The sequence below is a fragment of the Eptatretus burgeri genome, chromosome 2, assembly GCF_056783735.1.
Source record: "Eptatretus burgeri isolate ZD-2024b chromosome 2, Ebu_testis_v1, whole genome shotgun sequence".
Lineage (NCBI taxonomy): Eukaryota > Metazoa > Chordata > Myxini > Myxiniformes > Myxinidae > Eptatretus > Eptatretus burgeri.
In genome coordinates, this window is record NC_140962.1 from 7,457,308 (window position 1) to 7,479,981 (window position 22,674).

General features: G+C 46.4%; 1 protein-coding gene across 2 annotated transcripts in view; it reads right to left on the reverse strand.

Annotated features, from left to right (window-relative positions):
- Positions 1–22,674, reverse strand: part of UBE2O (ubiquitin conjugating enzyme E2 O) — a 103,310-nt gene that overhangs the window by 64,944 nt on the left and 15,692 nt on the right. For both annotated transcript variants that reach the window (XM_085861915.1, XM_085861905.1), the window contains exons 6-8: positions 20,287–20,427; positions 19,896–20,005; positions 16,107–16,257 (exon numbers count right to left, since the gene is read on the reverse strand). In XM_085861915.1, coding sequence (XP_085718041.1) covers positions 16,107–16,257; positions 19,896–20,005; positions 20,287–20,427 — 402 coding nt within the window. The remainder of the gene's footprint in view (positions 1–16,106; positions 16,258–19,895; positions 20,006–20,286; positions 20,428–22,674) is intronic.

Genomic DNA, 22,674 nt, shown 5'->3' on the forward strand with positions numbered 1-22,674 from the left:
ATGGAGTCTCAAGGCGAGCGGGTGCCGGGGGTAGATATGGATGTAGAATTTTTAGAATCCATGGCTCAGGATGAAATCCCCGAGCAGGAAATGCTGGTTGTGCAGGGGCAACCTCCCCCACAAACGAACCCGGAGCCCGAAATGGGCGCGGCAGCGGCCGCGATGGATGACACCCCCCCACCCCTCCCTCGTAAAAGGCCCTTCCCCGCCCCCAGCGAAACCACAACCGATAATGGCGGATCGGTCCTGCTTGGGCCATCGGACATCGCACAGCTGATGATGCAAACAAATGCGCGACAGTTAAATGAAAAAATAGATGGCATGAATGAAAAGATGGATGGAAATACGCAACAAATGAACGAAATGGAGAAGAAAATGGAAACAAAGACAAATGAAATAAAAACAAATGCGTGCAGGTTGAATAATAAAATGAATGCGAATTTACAACAGGTAAAAAACGGAATGAAGGAAGAAATGGAAGAGATGCGTGGTGAGATGCAGCAAATAGGCCGTGGCCTGCAGGCGGGCATGATGGCATTGGTGTGCAGCGAAACGCGGACCACAGGCGAGCAAATGGCGATGCCACGTGGTGGGGCGAACGAGCTGAGGGGGAGTGCAACAGCTGTCAGGCCCGCAATGGAGGCGGGTGAGGACAAATTAATACCGGGGACGTGGAGGACGAGACACGTGGAGGTAACAACGACGGAAACATTAACGGTGACACAGAGGGAAAAATTAAATGGGGAAACCGAAACGTGTGAGACGAGACACGAGGTGACGACGGAAAGAATAAAAGAAATAACAGAGACGTGGGAGATGGAAACGGTAGGGGAGAGACTGCACGATAAAGACGAAATTAAAGACGAGCACACACACACACAGAGTTAGTGGAGGACGATGAGGGGGAGCTCGGGGAATGTCTCGTGACCCGGTGCAAGCAGCCGGATAGCCTCCTTCAGGAACGGAGGGAGACGCTATGCTCCTTTGAAGCTGATCACGACCAGGTGGGTTCTGTCGTGTCAGGCGAGGTAGAGGGGGCGACTGCTGTTGACGGGTGCACGGAGAGCTTGAGGGGTAAAGAGGCCCCGGAAACCCTTGGGGTGGCACAAATCCCCAGTGTGGTTACGAGTGTGGCCCCGGTGTGTGTGGTGTCGAAGTGTGTGTTTACGAGTGTGGCGAAATGCGTGCTGCGACGCGCACATAGTGTGGTGCAAGGTGTGAGTGCGGCCCCGTGTGTGAGTGGTATGGTGGCGAGTGAGCCGAGGTGCGTGCTTCCCAGCACGCCGTATGTGGATGAGATACCGCGTGTGAGTATCACCGCGTGTTCGAGTGAACGGCCGAGTGCAAGGGAGACCGTGTGTGTTAGAGAGCGGTATGTAAAGGAAGATGACGGTGGGAATGCGCGAACATGCAGCCGCGTCTCCCGGTGTGAATGTAATGGAGTGATGTATGAGCGTCGTGACACGCAGGAGTGCTTGTGTTGAATGGAGACGACGACGGCGACAGAAGGACAAAGGCCGGGTCGCGGCCGTAGCTGGATTGGGGACCGCGCCGGTTTGTCCAGCAGCGAGCGCGAGGTCCGTGCTGTGGTACGCACGAGGCCGCCACGTGTGCGCTTGCGGGAGTGAAACCCGGTCCAGAAACGCACGCGGTGGATTTGCCGATCCCGCGGACGGACAAAAGCTAGGCTGGGACAATGGATTCGGACCGGACGGGTTCTCCATGCGAGCTTGTGTTAAGCTCCAATGGGTAGAGCACATCTGTTCGCGTGGGGAACCCCTCAAGACGCGGGGCTTGTTTTTTTTTTCAATGCGCCGGGTAACGTCATAGCTGCGTGTATGATTGGAATCCGGCAGGAGGGTGAATCCCTGCCGGATGGTACCGTCCAAGAGGGACGAGGGATGCGAACAGCTGCCATGACGTCACGTCAACGGTGCGCGGCTGTGAATTGCCGCACTGGTGCGCAGGTTGCTAGTTGCCGCGCCGGTGCTGCTCGAGGAAAAAAAAAGGCAAGCCTCGCTTCGGGTGAACAGGATTCCCGGGGATGGGGTGGAAGACCTCCCCGGCCTGGGCACAGGATGGAACTATCTAGGGGGAAGGGTTAGTGTTAGCTAGACCGGCTTCATGGGGCAGAGGTAAGTCCTCATGGGGCCCGTGGAATGGATTAGTTAGAGGGTTTTAGTTGAGATTTAGGATGGGAGATGGGAATTAATTTGAAGACAGTGACAGACTGTGGATGTGTAGAGGGGACGTAGCTTAGCTACGTAGTGTTAAATGGAACGTGCTGTAGTTTAAGGGATGACGTGGGAGCACGAGGTAGTTAGGGGAAGTAGTGAGAAGGATGGCAGAGATCAGCGATGAGTGAGTTGAGAAGTGTGGAAAGGAAACTGTATATGTTGAGTGAGTGAGGCCGGCGAGCCTGTGTGTATGGAGCGAATGTGGAATGCATGGTGCGATGAGTGATTGGGGGGGAGGAGTGATTCCCGCCCAAGGGACCCCGGGGTCAGGATAAAGTGAGTTAGTGGGTTAGTTAAATTGACAAAATGGAAGTCGTTTTGCTGTTGGTGTGAGTGTAGGCTCGAAACCTGTTTTGGAGGGGTGCAGGAGCCCTGTTGACGGGCTGGGAGCGTGGCTGCAAAAGGTGAATATCGCCGAGTGGGTACCCCGGGCACCGGGATAGTCGGCCGCGGTAGGCCAAGGGCCCATGGGGGGCCGGGATAGTGTAGTGGGCACGGGTGCGCCCGCATGATGCGGGGGCCCCGGGGCGCCATTAGCCACGTGGGCAGTCGTGGGCACGGGTGACCCTCGGAAAGGGGCCCAGGAAGCCAGCCTGCCAAGTGAGCATTTCAGGGGAGTCGCCATAGAGGGCACTCCCCGGTGTTTAGGGAGCTGGTAGGCTCGGAGGCAGTGTAGTGCCCGGGGGTGCCATAGCTGGAGAATCGGCAGAGAGTAGTTCCTGCCAAGGGAGCCACGCGTCCCAGCCATGAGACCGTGTGAGGGCACGGAAGGAAAATTGGGGGGCATGGCCCGAAATTGTGAGGACACCAACACAGGCGACGGGAATCACGGTTGATGGAACCAGTAGATTAAGCGAGAGGCGCTTGTTGAAAGCCCCGGGGTAGTTTAAAGGTTAATGGATAAGGTAGATAGGAAGAGTACCCCTCCGCACCATCCATCCCTTCGCTCTCATTGTGGGCCGCTGGACCCACTTTGGGTTTAAGATCGCTGAAGTCTGGGGAGGCCATCCTGAGGCTTGAGTTGGGCCTCGACAAAGGACGCTAGCTTTCCCTCATTCCCCTCCAGGAAGGGAACGTTGGGGTTGGGAGTAGGCTAGGAGACAATAGGTTAGCCGAACAATGACGTTAAAGGGGGTTAGGGGACGAATTATAGTGGGGTAGTAAAAAAAGTGGAGATAAAAACAACAAAAAAATAAACCAATGTCACCCGCAGGGTGACCCATATCTTGCCAAAAGGTGACCACATGTGACTTCTTCAAGGTCACACTGAGGTGAACAGAGCTGCTATCCACCAGGAGCGACTCCTTGAGGAATATCTGCCTACGAGAGATTCTGATGAGAATCGTTCTTGAGTAACCATGAAAAATATGCGTTTGCCTCATAACGTCACCAAATGACGTCATAATGTCTCAAGCTTGACATATCTAGAAAGCACTCATTGAGGTGTTCAATTTGAGGTACTACACGATATGGTTCCTAAAACTTGAAAATTTGACCTTGGGGTCAAATATGATTGGCCTCAGGCGCTAACCATGAAGGTCAAGGCCAATCGCCACCAAAAATTAATCAGCTGAGCGCCAGACCATGAACTATATTCCCATGAAGTTTGAAGACGATCCGATCAAAATTACTCAAAAAATAAGGGTTTCGTCGACTCCCCTGATTTGTGACAAAGTGACCTTGACCTTTGACCTTGACCTTCAAAATTTTATGCGCTGAAAGGGACCTCTATAGGCCTCTGATATGCGACGTTACAAAAATTTGCAATGATAACTGTGCTCTGCAGAATTATTTATTCGTGATTACAGACAAAAAAAAACACAAAACATACAAGCTGACTAACATATCTTGCAAAAACTTCGTTTTGGCAAGATAATAATTTGGGGCTAAATTGGTTTTTACAAATTAAGGGAGTGGGTATGGACAGTGAAAGGCAAAGGCGATAGGTTGGGAGGGAGACAGTTAGGTTGGTCCGAGCCCACCTTCCGAGTGGCCAGCACCACCGCACTTCCTCCACCAACCTCCATTTCAAGGCAGAAGGCTGGCCAACTTCGTCTGCCGGCTGTTTTTACTGCAAGGCTTGTGCCGGTCAGCTCCACTGCCGGCTGTGTTTGCTACAGCGGCCTTGTCATGCCTTGCCTGCCTGCTTTTGCCATCCATGCCCAATGCCCACGTTCACCAGCCCCCGTTCTGTTTTGCATTCCCCCCCCCTGTTCATTTCCATGTGCGCTGGGATCGATCAAGTTGCAATGACTGTCCTGAAAGCAGCTACAACACGGGCCTGCAGTGGCGGCCCGTGCGCCGGTTCACCGTTGACTTTGCTTTTCTCTTTGCAGAGTTCATTGATCCTGGGCCATGGTTAGTGTAAATTTTGTAAGGTTAAGGTTAAGATGTACTGTAAATATGAGTGCGCCCCCGGCATGTGTGTCTTAGCGCCGGCAATTTATTTAAGTCGTCCGTATGAGTGAGTTTGTTTAGTTAGTTACTCAGCCCGTAGGTTATTTATTTTGGGGACACGAATACCATGAATGTCGCACTCAGGGATCCGAAGGTAAAACTTACGAGGGGAGAACTAGACATGATGGCACATGAGAATTTGACGACTCGGGACGAGTCTGTAAAAAGGGGAGGGGGTAGTGTTACGGTTGTGGAAATTCGCATTACACCATAAAGAGTCCTCAGGTGAGATACCTCGGTAAGTTCATGTGTAGTTAGCCCAAACCTGTTGTATAGAGGGAATATGTGTGATTTATCCGGGCTGCGACGCTTTGAGTTAGCCATTTTTCTTTCTCTATTGTTACTTTCGACCATTAAGCCGCCAACAACTCAAACACCACCCCAACAACCAAATCGCCACCATCAACAACGCCCCCGAACAACTCCACCAAACCGCCACTACCTTCACCTCCACAACCCAACCCCGCAAGCATCGCCTCACCCGCCATTCTCTAACGACGCTCAACAACGCCCCCGAACAACTCCACCACCTTCGCCTTTCTCCTTCACAACTACCAACCGCACCACCTGTGAACACTGAACGTCGGGCTGTCTAGGGCCCGTTCGGCGATTGGTGCCATACGCATCGAGCCGCGAGCGTGAATGGCGGCCTTTTCGAGGGAGAAATTCGGATCCAAAAGGCTTCACGCCCCTTTTTGTCCATCCAATGGGCAAGCGTCGGGCGGTATGGCCCCGCCTCCAAGCACGATGAACGTGGATTCTTCACGAGCAGAATTCGGATCAAAAAGGCTTCACGCCCCCTTTTTGCCCGACCAATGGCTGAACAGAGGGTGGCGTGGCCCCGCCTCCAATCGCGCTTTGATCCGAGTATTTGCATATAGGCTCCTCCTGTCGCTCGTCTCGTAGTGGGGTCCAAACCAGCAAGCCATTCCCCTCTCCCTTAGCATCAGCAATATATATATATATATATATATATATATATATATATATATATATATATATATATATATATATATATATATATGCCGAATCGTGTGACCAATGACGTTATCAAAAAATTTTGTGGACCATTTTATCCCTAGATAACCCTCAAAATTTTTATACTGAACAGATGTAGCATTCTACATATGCAATTATGACATCATAACGAAGGCACCTATGATGTCACAAAAATACCACACTCATTCCCCATGAGGAGTACTTGCAATGTGCCACTTGTACACCCATGGCTTGGGGAACACTTGTGTAAAGTTTCTCCTCGATTTGTCTGGCCGTTCTGGAGAAGATTTTTTTGTAGGTTTATGGGTAAATCCAATATGGCTACCAAACCATGTGCCCAATGACATCATATGTGTGAACCTTTTGTTCCTCATGGACAGGCAGTTATATGTGTAAAGCTTAAACTCGATCTATTCAACCACTTCAAAGAAGAGGGTTTTTGAAGGTATTTTTTTTGAAACAATATGGCTGCTGAATCACGTGACTGATGACGTCATGAATTTTTTTTTTCTGTGGACCATTTTATCTCTAGATGACGCTCAAAATTTTTCATACTGAGCGGATGTAGCGTTCTATATATGCGATTATGACGTCATAACGAGGGCACCTATGATGCAATAAAAAAGTCACTCATTCCCCATTAGGAGTACTTGCTGTGTGCCAAGTTTCAATTTTTTTCCTTGGTGCAGTTTCAGAGATGTAGAGGTCAAAATTTTTTTCGTTTTTCCATCATGGCTGCCACACCACATGACCTATGATGTCATAATTATCATTAAAACATTCTACATGAGTAGTTGCACCAATGGTGAAAAAATTTTCTCAATCCGCCAAGCGGTTGCAGAGATAAACATTAAATTTCTGTGCGGACAAACAGACAGACAGACAGACAGACAGACAGACAGACAGACAGACAAACGGACCCAAATGCAACACCCTCTCTGAATCCTTCGGCGAGGGTGATAAATCAAAGCATGAGGTTCTGAAACGCGAGGTAATCTGCTGCCTAAAGTCAAGGCGCCTCGACACACAGAAAAACAGATGAGGGGAAAAGATAAAGCAAAAGAAAAATCCCTCTTAATTCTGACAGTTAGCTTTGTTCAGAAATGGTCTTTCAGAACTTGATGATTGAAACACGTCGTCCTGCGCGGGAAACTCATAAAATGGCACCAAGCCGCTCCCTTGGCGGGAAATGTACAGGAGACAATTTTGGCGGCGATAATCAACGCCAGGGCTCAGAAACCGCCGTGCAGCTTCTTTTTCCACAATTGAACTTGCCGACCGTTCGTCTCTTGCACCAGGTCCGTTCACAACGATCACCCACCTTCCTCCTCGACCAAACGACGAGACGATTTATGAGGCCCGTGTTCTTGCCGCCTCAGACCACGGAGCCACGGGGCACGCTCTTCTTGCCGCCTCAGAAACGTACATACTTCACGACTCAGCTGAACAGTCAATGGCTGGCATTTTGTTCTAGCACGGGAACAGCACGAACACGAGAATCGTGCAGCCTTCTACACCGTGTCGAGGAGAAACCAGCGAGCTGGGTCCTTTTGCATCCAATCGCATACCTCACACAACTCTCCTCTACCCCGAACCTTCTGACCTAACGTCCATCCATCATCCACCCCAGGGATGTGTTTTGCGAGTTATCATTCCTGGAGGTGGTGTTTTTGCCTGATTGGAATGTTCAGCTCGGTTTGTTGTTGTTTTAAGGACATGATTCCTTTTTGTCAAACTCCATGGAGAAAAACGCAACTCCATGGCTGGTTTGTAGATGCAAAAAAACATAGGAAAAGGTCACAGGGGGCAATTACATACTGGGAAAAATTATCCTTTCGCCCTATTTAATTAACACAGCACCGACCCCCCGTGCATTGACACATAACTTAAGCTGACAGTTTCCCGACTTAAATTACATCAACATGTCTCCTGCTTGTCCGCGGACCATGCTACTCTCTACAATCCTACCTTTACTATGAAGTTCCTCCATATACCCCACAAACATAACACAGGGTTAATCTAAACACCCCTTTTGAAGATAATTAATAGCCTCATTTAATTATACCCTTTTTCAGGCACGCACTCGACCATCTCGCTCTCGATGGGGTCTTAAGGCGATTCTTGGGTTACCTCGGTGGAGTCTGAAACCGCCATGTTTTGACCTGCTCAACCATGCCTCAACTTGGAACAGGCCACAGTGCTTTGTTAAAGATAAAGTTTGTTTTTTCCATTCTGCTCACTCATATTATGGAGACCTACCAATCGCTGGATACATTGCAATGATTATCAACACCTGGAGACACCAGTGTTCATGGCTTTATTTCATTTCCAAACATGACATAACCTCCTCTTAAACTAAGCCGATTTACAAAATTTAAGCTCCGTAATTGAAGTTAGCAGCAATTCTGACTGCTATAAAAGTGTTCATTTGTCCGATTTGGACATTGCTTGGGCGTGTCCGGATGGATGGGTTTATCAATGGCAATCATTTGCCAAACCAGGCATTCTGTTAGAGTGCTTAAGCCACTTGCCAAGGGCCCTACAGTCGATAGCGGTAGTTTGTATATTGATTTGGATGTACATTCAGCAGTTGCTATACAAGGTAGAGGAACATATACAGCACACACAGACGTGGTACACATGGGTACATTTGGATCTGGAAGGGCTCTCCACAGGTGTGTGGGCATGCCATGCCTCTTTGGTGTGTGGCAAAGTTTCATCCCGTATCTTATGGAGGTTTCATCAGGCAATTGACAATTGGTTTCCAAAGCTATTTGTTTTTGGGTGTGTTTTACAAAGGTTATATGTTTCTCTTTTTGAGTTTCAAAACAAAATATATTTGATAACACCCAATTTCTGAGCCGTTTGCCGTATTAACGCGTTTTCTAAATTACCGAGCCAAACTTTTTTTTCCACCCGTCCAATGCAGCTGTTTATAAATATCGTCAGCCGAGGATGCGCCTGATAAAGGATACAATTAAATAAGGCCGTTAATTATCTTCAAAAGGGGTGTTTAAATTAACCCACACACCCAATATTCACTTCCTTTAAGTTCCCTTAGTATGCATGCAAAGTTTCACAACTTTTTCTTCAACTTTTCCTTCACTGAACCTTTAAAAGAAAAAATCCTATATTATTTTAGCCTCTCGCGTTACAACTCCCGAAGCCACGTGTTCTTCGACCCCCTCTTCTTCTTCCTCTAACTTTCGTCAAACTACCAGCTTCCTTCCGTGTTTGCCAATCCAAATTCACCAAACTCCTTCACAATTTTTCTTCAATCTCTCCTTTTCCTAATGTTGCGTAATCTTCACCTGAAAAAAAACTTCCTGTTCCAGTCGTACACCGATTGCAGCAATAAACATGCGTCACCATATTGCATTTTCATTCTGAGATGGATTTCGCTGGGATTCACACAATCACTTCCCAAGAAATGGATGACAGAACATTGCTCTTGCCTGGTGCATGCTTTAAAGGAAGCCACCATCTTTGAACTGCTCCACTGACATCATAAGCTCAATGTTGCCAGATCTAATAACAGGCAAAACATGACTCTTACCCATAGATATAACACAAGTCGTCTACAACTACACACGACATTCTCAAATTTATATCGCCATTTTAAGGTTACTTCTTGACTGCCCCTTATATGTTTAAGTTTATGTTTCCCCTTATTACCATCAGTTTATATTTTCTCCACTTTTCCCTCTGTTTCATGTCTTAAAATATACAAGAAAAAGAGCAATCAGAGATTGCAAACCCTCGCCGAGACTTCTTTTAAGTGGTGTATTTTTATATGTTTTAAGGTAAATGCAATATGGCTGCCAAACAATGTGACAAATGACATCATGTGTGAATCTTTTGTTCCTCATGGACAGGTGGTCATACATGTTAAGTTTCACCTCGATCTGTTCAGCCACTTCAGAGAAGAATTTTGAAGGTTCTTTTTTTTTTAACAACATGGCTGCCGAATCATGTGACCGATGTCATGAATTTTATTTCTGTGGACAATTTTATCCCAAGATGACCCTCAAAAATGCTCATACTGATTGGATGTAGCGTTCCACATATGCAATTATGACGTCATAACGAGGGCACCGATGACATCATAAGAAAAAAATCCCTCATTCCCCATGAGTACTTGCTCTGTAGTTTCATTTTTTTTGCCTTGGTGCGTTTCAGAGATACAGAGGTCCAAAGTTTTTCCGTTTTTCCAATATGGCTGCCACACCACGTGACCTATGACATAATTATCAGTAAAACATTCGACATGAGTACTCCACCGGTGAAAAGTTTTAGAACATCCCAATTTTTCAGTTTTTACTGAAATTTAAGCAGTTCAAGTCCAGTGAATAACCTGAAATGCTACAAGTCTAAGTGGTAAACTGCCAGAGGTTAAAAAAAAAGTTGAGGTTACCAAAAACTGAAAAATAATGTGAATTTCAGAGTTGTTAAAAAAGGCCTTTTTCAGGGAACAAGTAATGGGTTAACACCTGCAGCTGTTCTGCAGCAATGGAAGTAAATTAAGCCTTGAAAGTTGATGCAAACAATTCCTACAGGTGTTACAACTTTTGTTGATTAGTTACAAACCCTCTATCGGTGTAAAAGCAGTGTTGGAACAGACTGTGTTGGTACACCCTCTGAAACATTATTTGGACAATATTGCACTGCAGGAAGTCGTATATTGCTATCATAATGGTGAGAAAAAGATAACTAACAAAGGAAGACAGACAGACCATTATAACCCTTCAAAGTGTAGGTCTTTCGTTTGGAGAAATTGCAAAGCAAACCAAGGTGTCAGTGAGTACAGTTTCCTACACCATCAAAAGGCACTTGCATACTGGAGGAAACTCTGACAGGAAGAGGTCTGGCAGACCCAAAGCCACAACACAATCAGAAGACAAGTTTCTGAGAGTCAACAGCTTGTGTGATAGGCGGCTCACAGGACAGCAGCTTCAAGCACAGCTTAACACTGATCGAAGTAAGGAAGTCTCAGTTTCAACTGTGAAGACAAGACTTCGAGCTGCGGGTTTGACAGGTCGAGTGGCAATAAGAAAGCCATTGCTGAGATGGCTAAATAAGAAAGAGAGGCTTGCCTGAGCCATGAAGCACTGCCAGTGGATGACTGAAAATTGAAAGGTCTTATGGACCGATGAATCAAAATATTAAATCTTTGGTTCATCACGCAGGATTTTTGTACGCCGTCGAGTAGGCGAAAGGATGGTTCCTCAGTGTGTGACACCAACTGTCAAACATGGAGGAGGAAGTGTGATGATCTGGGGCTCTTTTGCTGGATCCAGAGTCGGCGACTTGCACAGAGTGACTGGCGCCCTGAACCAAAAGGGCTACCCCAGCATTTTGCAACGTCATGCAATACTCTCTGGTCTACGCCTAGTTGGTCAGGGGTTCATCCTACAGCAAGATAACGACCCAAAACATACCTCCAGGCTATGTCAGAACTACCTTAGAAGAAAAGAACAAGACTGACGGCTTCAAATCATGGAATGGCCAGCACGGTCTCCAGACTGTGCTGAACAAGAGTGAACAGAACAAGACTGAAGGCTTCAAATCATGGAATGGCCAGCACAGTCACCAGACATCCCAAACCCCATCGAGCTGGTTTCGGGATGAACTGGACAGAAGGGTGAAAGCAAAGCAACCTACAAGTGCAACACATTTGTGGGAACTTCTGCAACAGTGTTGGGAAGAACTTTCCGAACAAAGTTTGATTTCCATTGTAGAAAGAATGCCACGAGTATGTTCGGCTGTTACATCTGCAAAAGGTGGTTACTTTGAAGTCAAAAATTTGGATTAAATTTTGTTCAACAAAATGATTCCATAATTTCTTTTTTTCTGAAATTGTATATTTGTTCTATGCTTTAATTTCAGAGTACTTTGAAACATTAAACTGCTTAAATTTCAGTAAAAACTGGAAAAACGAGGGTGTTCTAAAACTTTTGACTGGTAATATATATATATATATATATATATATATATATATATATATATATATATATATATATATATATATATATATATATTGTTGAAGTTCTGCAAAACTACATGCCTCGAAGGCAATGGCACCCAACATACAATGATCCCCAGGCAGTTATTTCGTTAGTCTTCGTGCAGTCAGATCTTCCCCTCATATATTGTGGGTTAACGGGATGAAGTGCGTTGCGTGGGTCGAATAGACAGGTCTCATAACTATATCTCATTCTTCAATCCTGATTTTCATCCATCCCTTTCCTTATAACCATGGTGCAAATCAAGTCAAGCACAGCACCCAAGCAGCCACCTATGAAACACTCACAGCATGAACAAACTTGCTGCCCAGCGAACGCATGGCGTGCCCTTTCTTTCAAATATGCATGCCAATTTACAACGGCGTCTCACCTTGCTCAGCCTTCGCTCACCAAAAACTCTCCACCTCGACCACAATCACCCACACACGGGAAAAATCATCCCGCGCCTCCTCACACCTCTGCATCGATACAATTCACCACCAAACAGAGGCGTGCTGCATGGCCCAGGCCACTCGGACTGCGTGGCGCAGGGACGGGCCAAGCGCGTTGGCAGCGCCGGCCGCGTCTTGCAAGGGATGTCCTGAATGGGCGCGTGGGACCGACGCGACCCTCATCCAGTCACCAGATCACGGCAGGACAGGCGGCGAGGGACGGAGATTGCAGTGGGGGGGAGGAGGCAGTGGGTGGAGAAGGGCGGAGTCTGGAGCAGTGGGTGGAGAAGGGCGGAGTCTGGAGCAGTGGGTGGAGAAGGGCGGAGTCCGGAGCAGTGGGTGGAGAAGGGCGGAGTCCGGAGCAGTGGGTGGAGAAGGGCGGAGTCCGGAGCAGTGGGTGGAGAAGGGCGGAGTCCGGAGCAGTGGGTGGAGAAGGGCGGAGTCCGGAGCAGTGGGTGGAGAAGGGCGGAGTCCGGAGCAGTGGGTGGAGAAGGGCGGAGTCCGGAGCAGTGGGTGGAGAAGGGCGGAGTCCGGAGCAGTGGGTGGAGAAGGGCGGAGTCCGGAGCAGTGGGTGGAGAAGGGCGGAGTCCGGAGCAGTGGGTGGAGAAGGGCGGAGTCCGGAGCAGTGGGTGGAGTCCGGAGCAGTGGGTGGAGAAGGGCGGAGTCCGGAGCAGTGGGTGGAGAAGGGCGGAGTCCGGAGCAGTGGGTGGAGAAGGGCGGAGTCCGGAGCAGTGGGTGGAGAAGGGCGGAGTCCGGAGCAGTGGGTGGAGAAGGGCGGAGTCCGGAGCAGTGGGTGTAGAAGGGCGGAGTCCGGAGCAGTGGGTGTAGAAGGGCGGAGCCCGGAGCAGTGGGTGGAGAAGGGCGGAGTCCGGAGCAGTGGGTGGAGAAGGGCGGAGTCCGGAGCAGTGGGTGGAGAAGGGCGGAGTCCGGAGCAGTGGGTGGAGAAGGGCGGAGTCCGGAGCAGTGGGTGGATTGGCAGACAGGATCAGGTGGGTGGGTGGATGGGTGGAGTCAGTGGCAAGGTGGTGAAGAAGGTGGAGTCAGCAGGCAAGTTGGTGACAAAGGCAGAACCAGCAGACGAGGACCGCTCAGCAGGAAAGACGACGACCGACAGCCCCGCGACCCATTCTTTTGTAGATCCTGTGGTGCGGGCAGGGATGACGACCCGAAGCGATGTGTCGTCACCCGAATCAGGCGCTCTCGTTGGGCCCCGGTCAGCAGACGGGGCGGCCGCCATGACCAGAAGCGGCTCCACTTTACTTCCAGCCAGATGGTTCTAAGCTGCGGAATCGTCTCGCTCCGAGCACCGTGACACGAATCGCCCTGCACCAAACTCCCGGGCCATCCAGGGTGACCGGCGGTCAGCGCCGGTCAATTCGCTGCCTGTCTAAGCCATGCGGCCCGAGCCGTACAGCGCACCACTGCCTGGCTGCAGCCTCACCAGGCGGAGAGGCGAGAGGACGTTCGCCATCCGCGGGACACACCCGTGGCCGCGGTGGTAATCGAAGACCAATGGTAAGATGCTGTGGTAACAAATGCGCAGACCCGCACAAGATGTGTGCCATTCTTGCCCCGCTCCATGTGCAATAATAAATTACCCGGGGGTGCACATGGGTTCGCCGCCATTGAGCATGCAGTCATTTTTCAAAAGTGGTGGTATGTGCGGTGCCGGCCCTGATCTGTGTCATGAACCGAAGGAAAAGGTTGGATATAATTATTAGATGTAGGTTTGGGTTGAAGAGAGGAGAGACATAAGTATTAAATGGATATTCAGATTGAAGAAAAAGATAGATATAATTGTTGGACTCAGAAATGGGTTGAAAAGTGTGCCACGTGCATACAGTAAGTTGTTCGCATTTGGTGTGTTGTTTTTTCCATGACTAGCCTTCATGAGGACCCATTCGCACAGCGAAGGGTGTGGCCGCAGTTTTCTACAGGTGGGTGTCCGAGGGCAATGCCCGCCAACCTCTTCGCGAGGACCCCTTCTCACAGCGAATGGCGCGCGGCTGCGGTTTTTACAGATGGGTGTCCGAGCGCAGCGCCCGCTGGCCCCCTGCGAGGACCCATTGCTTGAATTTGCCTCAGGAATAGCGAAAAAGAATAGGAATGAGTTCAGAGATTTAAGCAGACCTAACAATGAGATTCACACAACGCACTTGTCCCGTTTGTCCCATTCGACAAGAAGGAAGGGACTATCTGAACGTATATTATTGAAATAACTGTCTGTGGACCACTGTATGTTGGATGCCATCGTGTTGGAGGGATGCGGTTCCCAGAACCACAACACGATACATATATATTGTTTATACGACGGGTGGTATTTGCGAGTGAGTATATATGATGAATGAACCTCCACATGAAAATAAATTTGAAAAATACGCAATCTGCACATCAGCGGAAAGTAATGACTTGGACACTAAATTAATCTACATGAGCAATTATGCATGCACCACAACAGATGAAGTCTTTCTTCTGAACCGTAAATCAAACATTTAACAATACTGTCATGTGCACGCCGATGAAGACTGACATGGACAGACAGCTGAATGATTTCCCTTGGAGGTGAACACATGATCTTTGGAGATTATGGCACACGTGGGACGGGAGGGCGGCAAAGGCACATACCAGACGCGTTCACCAGGAAGGAGGACAATGGTTTATACTCAAACCCACAACAAATAGACAGACACAAGCAATCTTAATAAAGAGGGATTTAATGGACATAAATCAAGTATTCATGAGGAATAAATCAAAGTGGAATAACGAACATATATCAAGGCATGAGGTAATGAAACATGAGGTCATTTATAGACTAAAGTCAAGACACCTCCACACACAGTTACAAAAATGGACAGGGGGTAAAGATAAAACAAAAGAAAATCCCTCCTTTATTCTGGCACTTAGCTTCGTCCAGAGATGATCTTTGTGGAGCTTGGGGATTGAACCGAGTCATCCGACGCGGGAAGCCACAAAATGGCGCCAAGCCGCTCTCTGGGCGGGAAACGTACGTGAGGTATTCATGTGGCAGTATTCATCGGTAAGGGCCCAGAAACTGATGTGCAGCTTCTTTTCACGAGCGAATATGTCGACCGTTCCTCTCTTGCACCAGGTCCGTTCACCGCAAATGGTTGCCGCCTTTCTCCTTGACCATACGACGGGACGATTTCTGACACCACAAGGCAAGCTCTTCTTCTCTTCTCAGAAATGTACACGCTTCACGACTCAGCCGAACAGTCAATGGCTGGTGTTTTGTTCCAGCTCGCGAACAAATTCGCCTCAGCATGAACACAAGAATCGTGCAGCCATCTTCAGTGTCGAGTGGAAGCCAGCGAGCGAGATCCTTTTGCCTCCAATTGCGTACTGTACCTCACACAACTCTCCTCTCCCCCATACCTTCTGACCTCAAGCCCATCAATCATCCACCGCAGGGGCGCGGTTTGCTGGTTGTCATTCCTGGAGGCAGGGTTTTTCCCTGCTCGGTTGTCGTTGTGTTAACGACGCGATTCCTTTTTATCGCAGATCTTGTAAACGCAAAAACATAGGAAAAGGCCACGGGGGCAATCGCATACTGGGAGAAAATTGGCCTTAATCCCGACCTAATTAACACAGCACCACCGACCCCCCCCCACCCCCTGCCCCTCCCCAACAGTGACACGTAACAACTTAAGCTGACAGTTAGTTTCCCTACTTAAATTACATCGAGATATCTCCTGCTCGTCCACGGACCATACTACTCGATTCAATCCTACCTTCACTATGAAGTTCCTCCATCTACCCCACAAACACAACATATATGATGTATATATGATGAATGAACCTCCACATGAAAATAAATTTTTAAAATATGCAATCTGCACATCAGCGGAAAGTAATGACTTGGACACTAAATTAATCTACATGAGCAATTATGCACCATAATAGCTAAAAGACAACCACTCGCCGTATATTGCAAAGCCTACCTGGAACTGCCCATCATCCTTGAAAGGATCCCATACGTAGAAATCTACTTCACTCTTTCCAAAAGCAATGTGGCAGTCCTCAGGCACCTTGTACATCATCCTTTCTCCCATGACCATGCGCCCATGGTCGAAAAGGCTGAGTCTCTGCAACCTAACAACGTGACCATTACCATGTGGAACAAATTAAGGTGTCGGAGTCCAAACAAATGAAGGCAGAGGAATGATAAAATACAAACAATAATAAATTTCATGGTGAAAGGTTGGAGAGAACAAAGGTGAGGATGTGAGTAAAGATACCCAGGCTTGTAACAAGAGGTGTCAAAGTTCATCATAAACCTCTGTGATATGTCCCCACTCCTTAATTGAAAGCTACTATAGGAGAACCCATCCTTACAGATTGGATAATTACCCCAAAAATGGCATATTTTAATTTGACTTGGAACACCCCCCCTTTCACTGGAAGCACCGCTATGCCTGTCAGATTTAAATAAAGAGAACTAAGGTCCCCCCTTCCACCCTGACTGAACCTCTGGGACTATTAATTATCGAGTACACAACGGGTAGAACCAGCACTTTTTCAACTCATTTGATCCAGCAGTTCAGGATAGCATTGAAGTCAAACAAACAGACACTTCTCAAATTATAGTACGAGATAATGGTACGCATATGTGATTGTAATTCTAATGATATGGCTTTTACCTGGACATAACATCAGGCTGCTCAAAAGCTTTCTTTTAACCTGTACTTGCTGATGGAATGCAGCTGTGGACGATTACCACCCACTCACTGTATCCACAACTGTTTTTCAAAGAGAAACATAAATGTGAAAGATTATTTGGTCGGTTAAAACAGGCCTGGGCCTGACTTTTTGCCAGCAAGGCAGCCTCTCAGTTGTACTAACATGGCCTGTTTTAAGAGCTCGAAATGATTCACCAAAGCATGAGCATAAACACAATGACCCAATGAGTGTGAAAGGTTTCCAATTTGTTTCCTTTCCCTGTTATGATCTTTAAAATGATCAGACAAATATATTTCTGACAGAATGTAACATTTAGCAAGTTTCAAAGTAAAAAAAAAAAAAAACCAAAATGGAATCACTTCATCTTTGCATCACATCATATACTTATACCAAGGTTGGTCAAAATACCATCACTGGTTTCCATGTTAGCACGGTGACAAAATTTTTACACAACGGGACCTCTGACCTTTGACCTCTTGACCACATTATCTATTCAGTTTCTTTCACATCATTATACATACTTGTACCAAGTTTGACTGATCCCTTCAGCCATTAAGTTATGGTGGTAAAGAAAACCTATCACAGACTCTGACCTTTGACCTCTTGACCCCATAATCTAATTAGTTCATCTTTGCATCATCATACATACTTGTACCGAGTTCAACTTAAATCCCCTCAGCTGTTCTTAAGTTATTGCGGAAATGAAAATCCATCATGAACGGACAGACAGACAGACACAGCCGGATGGACAACACAAAAACATAATGCCTACAGTGATTTAGTCGCCGGAGGCATAAAAACTTTGAAGGCCAAATTTACGAAAGGCGCTTAGCAAGCATCTTGATAACATACGCCTTACGCTTTACATTACATACGTTAGACGGTTTCAAAATCATCGTTATACTCGCACAACTAACTCCCATCTGGATAGTAATTTACGAAGGGAACTAAATAGCCGATTAGTTGTGAGCACCCAAGTTATGATTAAATGCCTTTTAAACACTTATTTTGTTCATCGTGCCATATATGAGGTTATCCACCCAATTTGCGTAAATGACTGTGCATTGGCCTCGCGTACGTAAATTTTTAGTTTGTGTGTTCCAACCACGTCTGGAAAGAAACAGAGGGGACAATTTTTAATTGGAGCAACGAATGGGTTTAATCAATGTAATTAAGGCTCACCAAAGAAAAATCCAAGACAGGAGAAGTGACCTGGACGAAAATAAGAAAAATATCTCCGCAAAGCGGGCGTAAGCCCTCAGCCCATGCATTGTAAAAGGAAGCAGTGATATCACGATGATGCAGTCAGTTAGAGCACGTTGGACATCATATCGAAAATCAATCAGACTTCAAGATGGCTAGCGTGGCAGCTAGTGAAAATCACAGCGCGGTCATTTTGGAAAGGAACCTTCCTCTACTCAACCCCAACACACCCTGCAAAAATGGATTTAATCGGACAAGGCGTTCTCCTCGAAATCGACGGAAACCAATTTCAAGATGGCTGCCATGGAGGCCACACTGAAAATCGCAGCGTGCCCATTTTCGAAAGGCACCTTCCTCTACTCAACCCCAACACACCCTGCAAAAATGGATTTAATCGGACAAGGCGTTCTCCTTGAAATTGACGGAAACCAAAAGTTGACAGACGCCCGGACGCCCGCCAGACAACGCCTGTGACGACAATACCCCTTTTTCAGCCCAATTCGGGCTGAGGGGTAAAAAGCAGTTTGCATGGGACGATATTTCAAAAACCAGAGGCCCATTTTCCAGAGCGCCAAAAATCCTCTGCTCGAGACCTCCGATAACTCTGGAAGAGGACGAAGATGAAGGCCACTGGCTCGTGAGAAGAAACTCGACATGCAAAAACCAGGAGGTGGCGAGGCTGCGATTGGTGGACTGGGCGAAGAAATTGCTGCGATATTGACTATCAACGCTGGAGACATATCAAATACATAACGACGTGGGTGCTGATGATCCAGCAGCAGCTGGTAGTCTGAAACAAGCCGATTATATTCATCTGATTCCATCGAGCAGCACAGCAAATTCAAGCACTCCTCGTGCATCCATATTCACCACTTGCCATGCAAACTACCAATTACAAGCCACGCAATGCTTGCTTCAAGGCCCGAAATGCACTCTTAAACATACCCTCGCCGATGTGTAGAAGTTTCGTTGTCATTTAAAAAGACTTGTGATGAAGTTTTGATCGTGCGAGAGATAATCACTCTTCAGTGATTGGCAATTAATGCTGAACGGGTAACTGTCACACTATTAGGGACTCGACACGTGTCTAACAATTAAATGCCTTTCGTAAATTCAGCCAAAAGTCTTTGCTTACTCTAAATTTGACCAAAAACCTCGACATCGAATCCGTAGGTACATGTGTATCATGGTACATGTACTTCGTTTAATTCCATAGCCAATGGTGTCACATTAACAAGAGTTTTATGTGACCTCTGAACCTTGACGTTTTAGTAACAAATAATCTACCATGGATGGACACACCAAGTTTACACATGATTGTACCTAGTTTGATATCCCTTCAGCTGTTCTGAAGTATAAATTTTTTCCCCGATATGACCTCTGACCTTTGACCTCTTCATGCCAAAATCTAATCAATTCATCTTTGCATCATAATACAAACTTATACCAAGTTTGATAAAAATCCTATCACTGGTTCACAAGTTAGTGCGGTGACAGATTTTTTTTTTTTACTTCATGGGGCCAATGACCTTTGACCTCTTCACCCCATAATCTATTCAGTTTATCATTACATCATGATACATACGTGTACCAAATTTGACTTAGATCCTTTCTGCCGTTCTTAACTTATCGCGGCAATGAAAACTTATCATGAATGGACGGACGGACATTCGGATGGCCAATTCGAAAACATAATGCCTCTGGCGACTTCATCAACGGAGGCATAAAAAGGACAAGATATAAAATTATTAGACATAAATAAGAAGAGATGGGTTGAGGAGGAATGGGGTGGAGGGGGTGGAGGGTGTTGAAATTTTTAAAAAATAGGAAAGATAATTTCGATTTACCTGTCCAATTGATATTTAGGTACGATGTCGTCAGGCTGAATGCCGGTGTTGGAAATGCTTGGCCAGTAACCCCTGGTGATCCACCGGACTGTCAGTTGAACTACCTCCACCTGATCAGAACATCAGCACAATAGTATATATATATATATATATATATATATATATATATATATATATATATATATATATATATATATATATATATATATATATATATATATATATATATATATATATATATATATATATATATATATATATATATATATATAAAGGCTTGAGTGAAAATCTCAATAATACACAATTTCAACTTGCTGGTGTAAACTTTCCTGCCTGTATATTTAAGTCTCAACCATCACATCTAACTCTCAACTTCCTCCACCAACCCCACCTTCACAACGATGGCTCGGAATTTGCTCTTCTTACGGATGACAGGCCGGACTCCGGAAATCCACTGCACAGATGCAAAAAGCTGCGCAGGACCAATCAACCGCTGCCCAGGGTAGAATCCTGCATATTCATAGAAGACCCCCTGTAATGACATGCACAGGTAACAAGTGTCCAATAAGAGTATAAAAACGTTAGAATCCCTTACAAATATTTTCTCTTCATTTCTCAGGGGAGTTGATGAAATTTGCAACATTTCAACAAATCTAATCAATACAAATATTGTGCTAAAAAAAAAACATGCGACTTTAATTTATTTTGTTCGGGATTGAATGTACTGTCCTGATGGACGGAGAAAAGCCTGTTGGTGATGTTCTATGATGGCAGGTGATGTTCACGGCTGTATAAACGACATTGAGTAACAGTCAATTTATAACCTTCATCTGGAGCTTTTGGCACACGTGATGCTATTTTGGGACTTTGAGACCCGAGTTTGCTTCGGTGACTGCACATAAGCCTTTGTGTGAAGGTTAAAAGGGCCGAGTATAACCTCCAGCCCACCTGGATGTGCTGAATGTCAGCTGGTGGTTTGTACACACTGCTCATCCTTGTTCACTACAGCTACATTTACAGAGCAGCTTCATCCGACATCATCCACTTACGCAAAGTCCATCAGTACTGCATCTCCTCTTTGTATAAATTGCAACATCTTTTGAATATCTGCTGCCTACAAGACGCCATTGTCGTCCTGCAATTCCACTGTTTGGAGCCGTGAAGTTCCCTTTCCCCAACATCTTCCATTTCCCTATCGTGCTGTTTCCTTTATTTATATTCTTAACCCTGTTCTGTGAATTTAAACACTCTTCGTTATTTTAAACTTGTACAAAGCTTTGTAATTGTAACTACTAGAAACATCAGCTCTGACAAAGGGGGGAGTGGGGCAACATTAAGTTGGAGGTAGCCATCTCAATTCAATAGAACCACCAAGTGTTAATGCATTTCAACCCACAAACAGACACGCATGTTTTAACACATTCCCCCCCACATCTATGATGACTATAGTTTTCACGACACTAGAACATAGATAATTGCATATTATAGAACGATTTGTACAACTTCCAGGAGTTTAACTCATTTTTAGTGATAATTTCAAGTTTTCAAGTTATTCTGTCCAGAGGTGCAGGAGTACATTAGCATTTAGCTCCAGCATTTTAATTCACCCACCACTTATGATAATCCCCCATTTTGACATAACAGTGAAAACCAGACTCGTGATAATCAGACTCGGTGGTGTCATGGTTAGAGCATCCGCTCTGTGTCTGGGAAATCAGAGGTTCATACCCCGGCCGAGTTATACCAAAGACTTTTAAAATGGTACGTGCTGCTTCCTTGCTTGGTGTTCAGCATTTAAAAGGAAAGAGCACGGACAATCTCCATAATCCCTCTTTGGGGAAATGCGGTGAGAAAATGCCGCCATTGTTGTGACGTCTCTATTTCCCAGAACACCCCGGGAAATGACGGAACTTCCCCCCATGCTCAATGGCTGTATTGTGTTGTGTCGCATATGTTCATCTGTATGTGTGTGTGTGTGTGTGTGTGTGTGTGTGTGTGTGTGTGTGTGTGTGTGTGTGTGTGTGTGTGTGTGTGTGTGTGTGTGTGTGTGTGTGTGTGTGTGTGTGTGTGTGTGTGTGTGTGTGTGTGTGTGTGTGCGCGCGCACATGTCAGCTCTACTCCAAGCCTTAGATCATGAATAAAAAATAGAAGGAAGAAAGCAGTGGGGAGATCGTTTACAGATGTTTATTGAAACTGTCAAGAAAGAAGTGGAATGTTTTGGGTTTCCACAAAACTGACAAAATGGATAGATCCGCATGGAGTCGTGATCTTCACCATTTTATAGAAGGGGGCCACTTTTGCCGATAAGACGTCAGAGAGCCACCACGCCGCCTGTACGACTCCAAAATGGCTGCTATTAGACCCCGCCTCCACGTACTCTTTTTTTGTTGTTGTTGTTGTTGTTGTGGTTACTGGGCTGCAAGCATAATTGTTTGCATACTACCATCGACTGATGTTGTGATGTTACTTTTACGCTTCGTATTGGAACACTCATTTGAACTGTTTGAACACAAACACTCATTTGAACACAAAAACTCGCCGGAACGACGAGGGCGAGTCGAAAAGTATCCGGAATGATTTATTAAAAACTGTGTTGTGTTGACTACATTGCTTATTGTACGTGCAGGTACAAGCACGAACTGTCTGCGCCATTGTGAAGCAGTTTTAACCTTGAGCAGTCAGTAATTGTATCGTTGTAAGGGAGTTAACATGACCGCTCCACTTCCCGTTTGCACCAAAGAAGAGCAGCGTGCAGCGATACGATTTTTGTGGGCTGAAC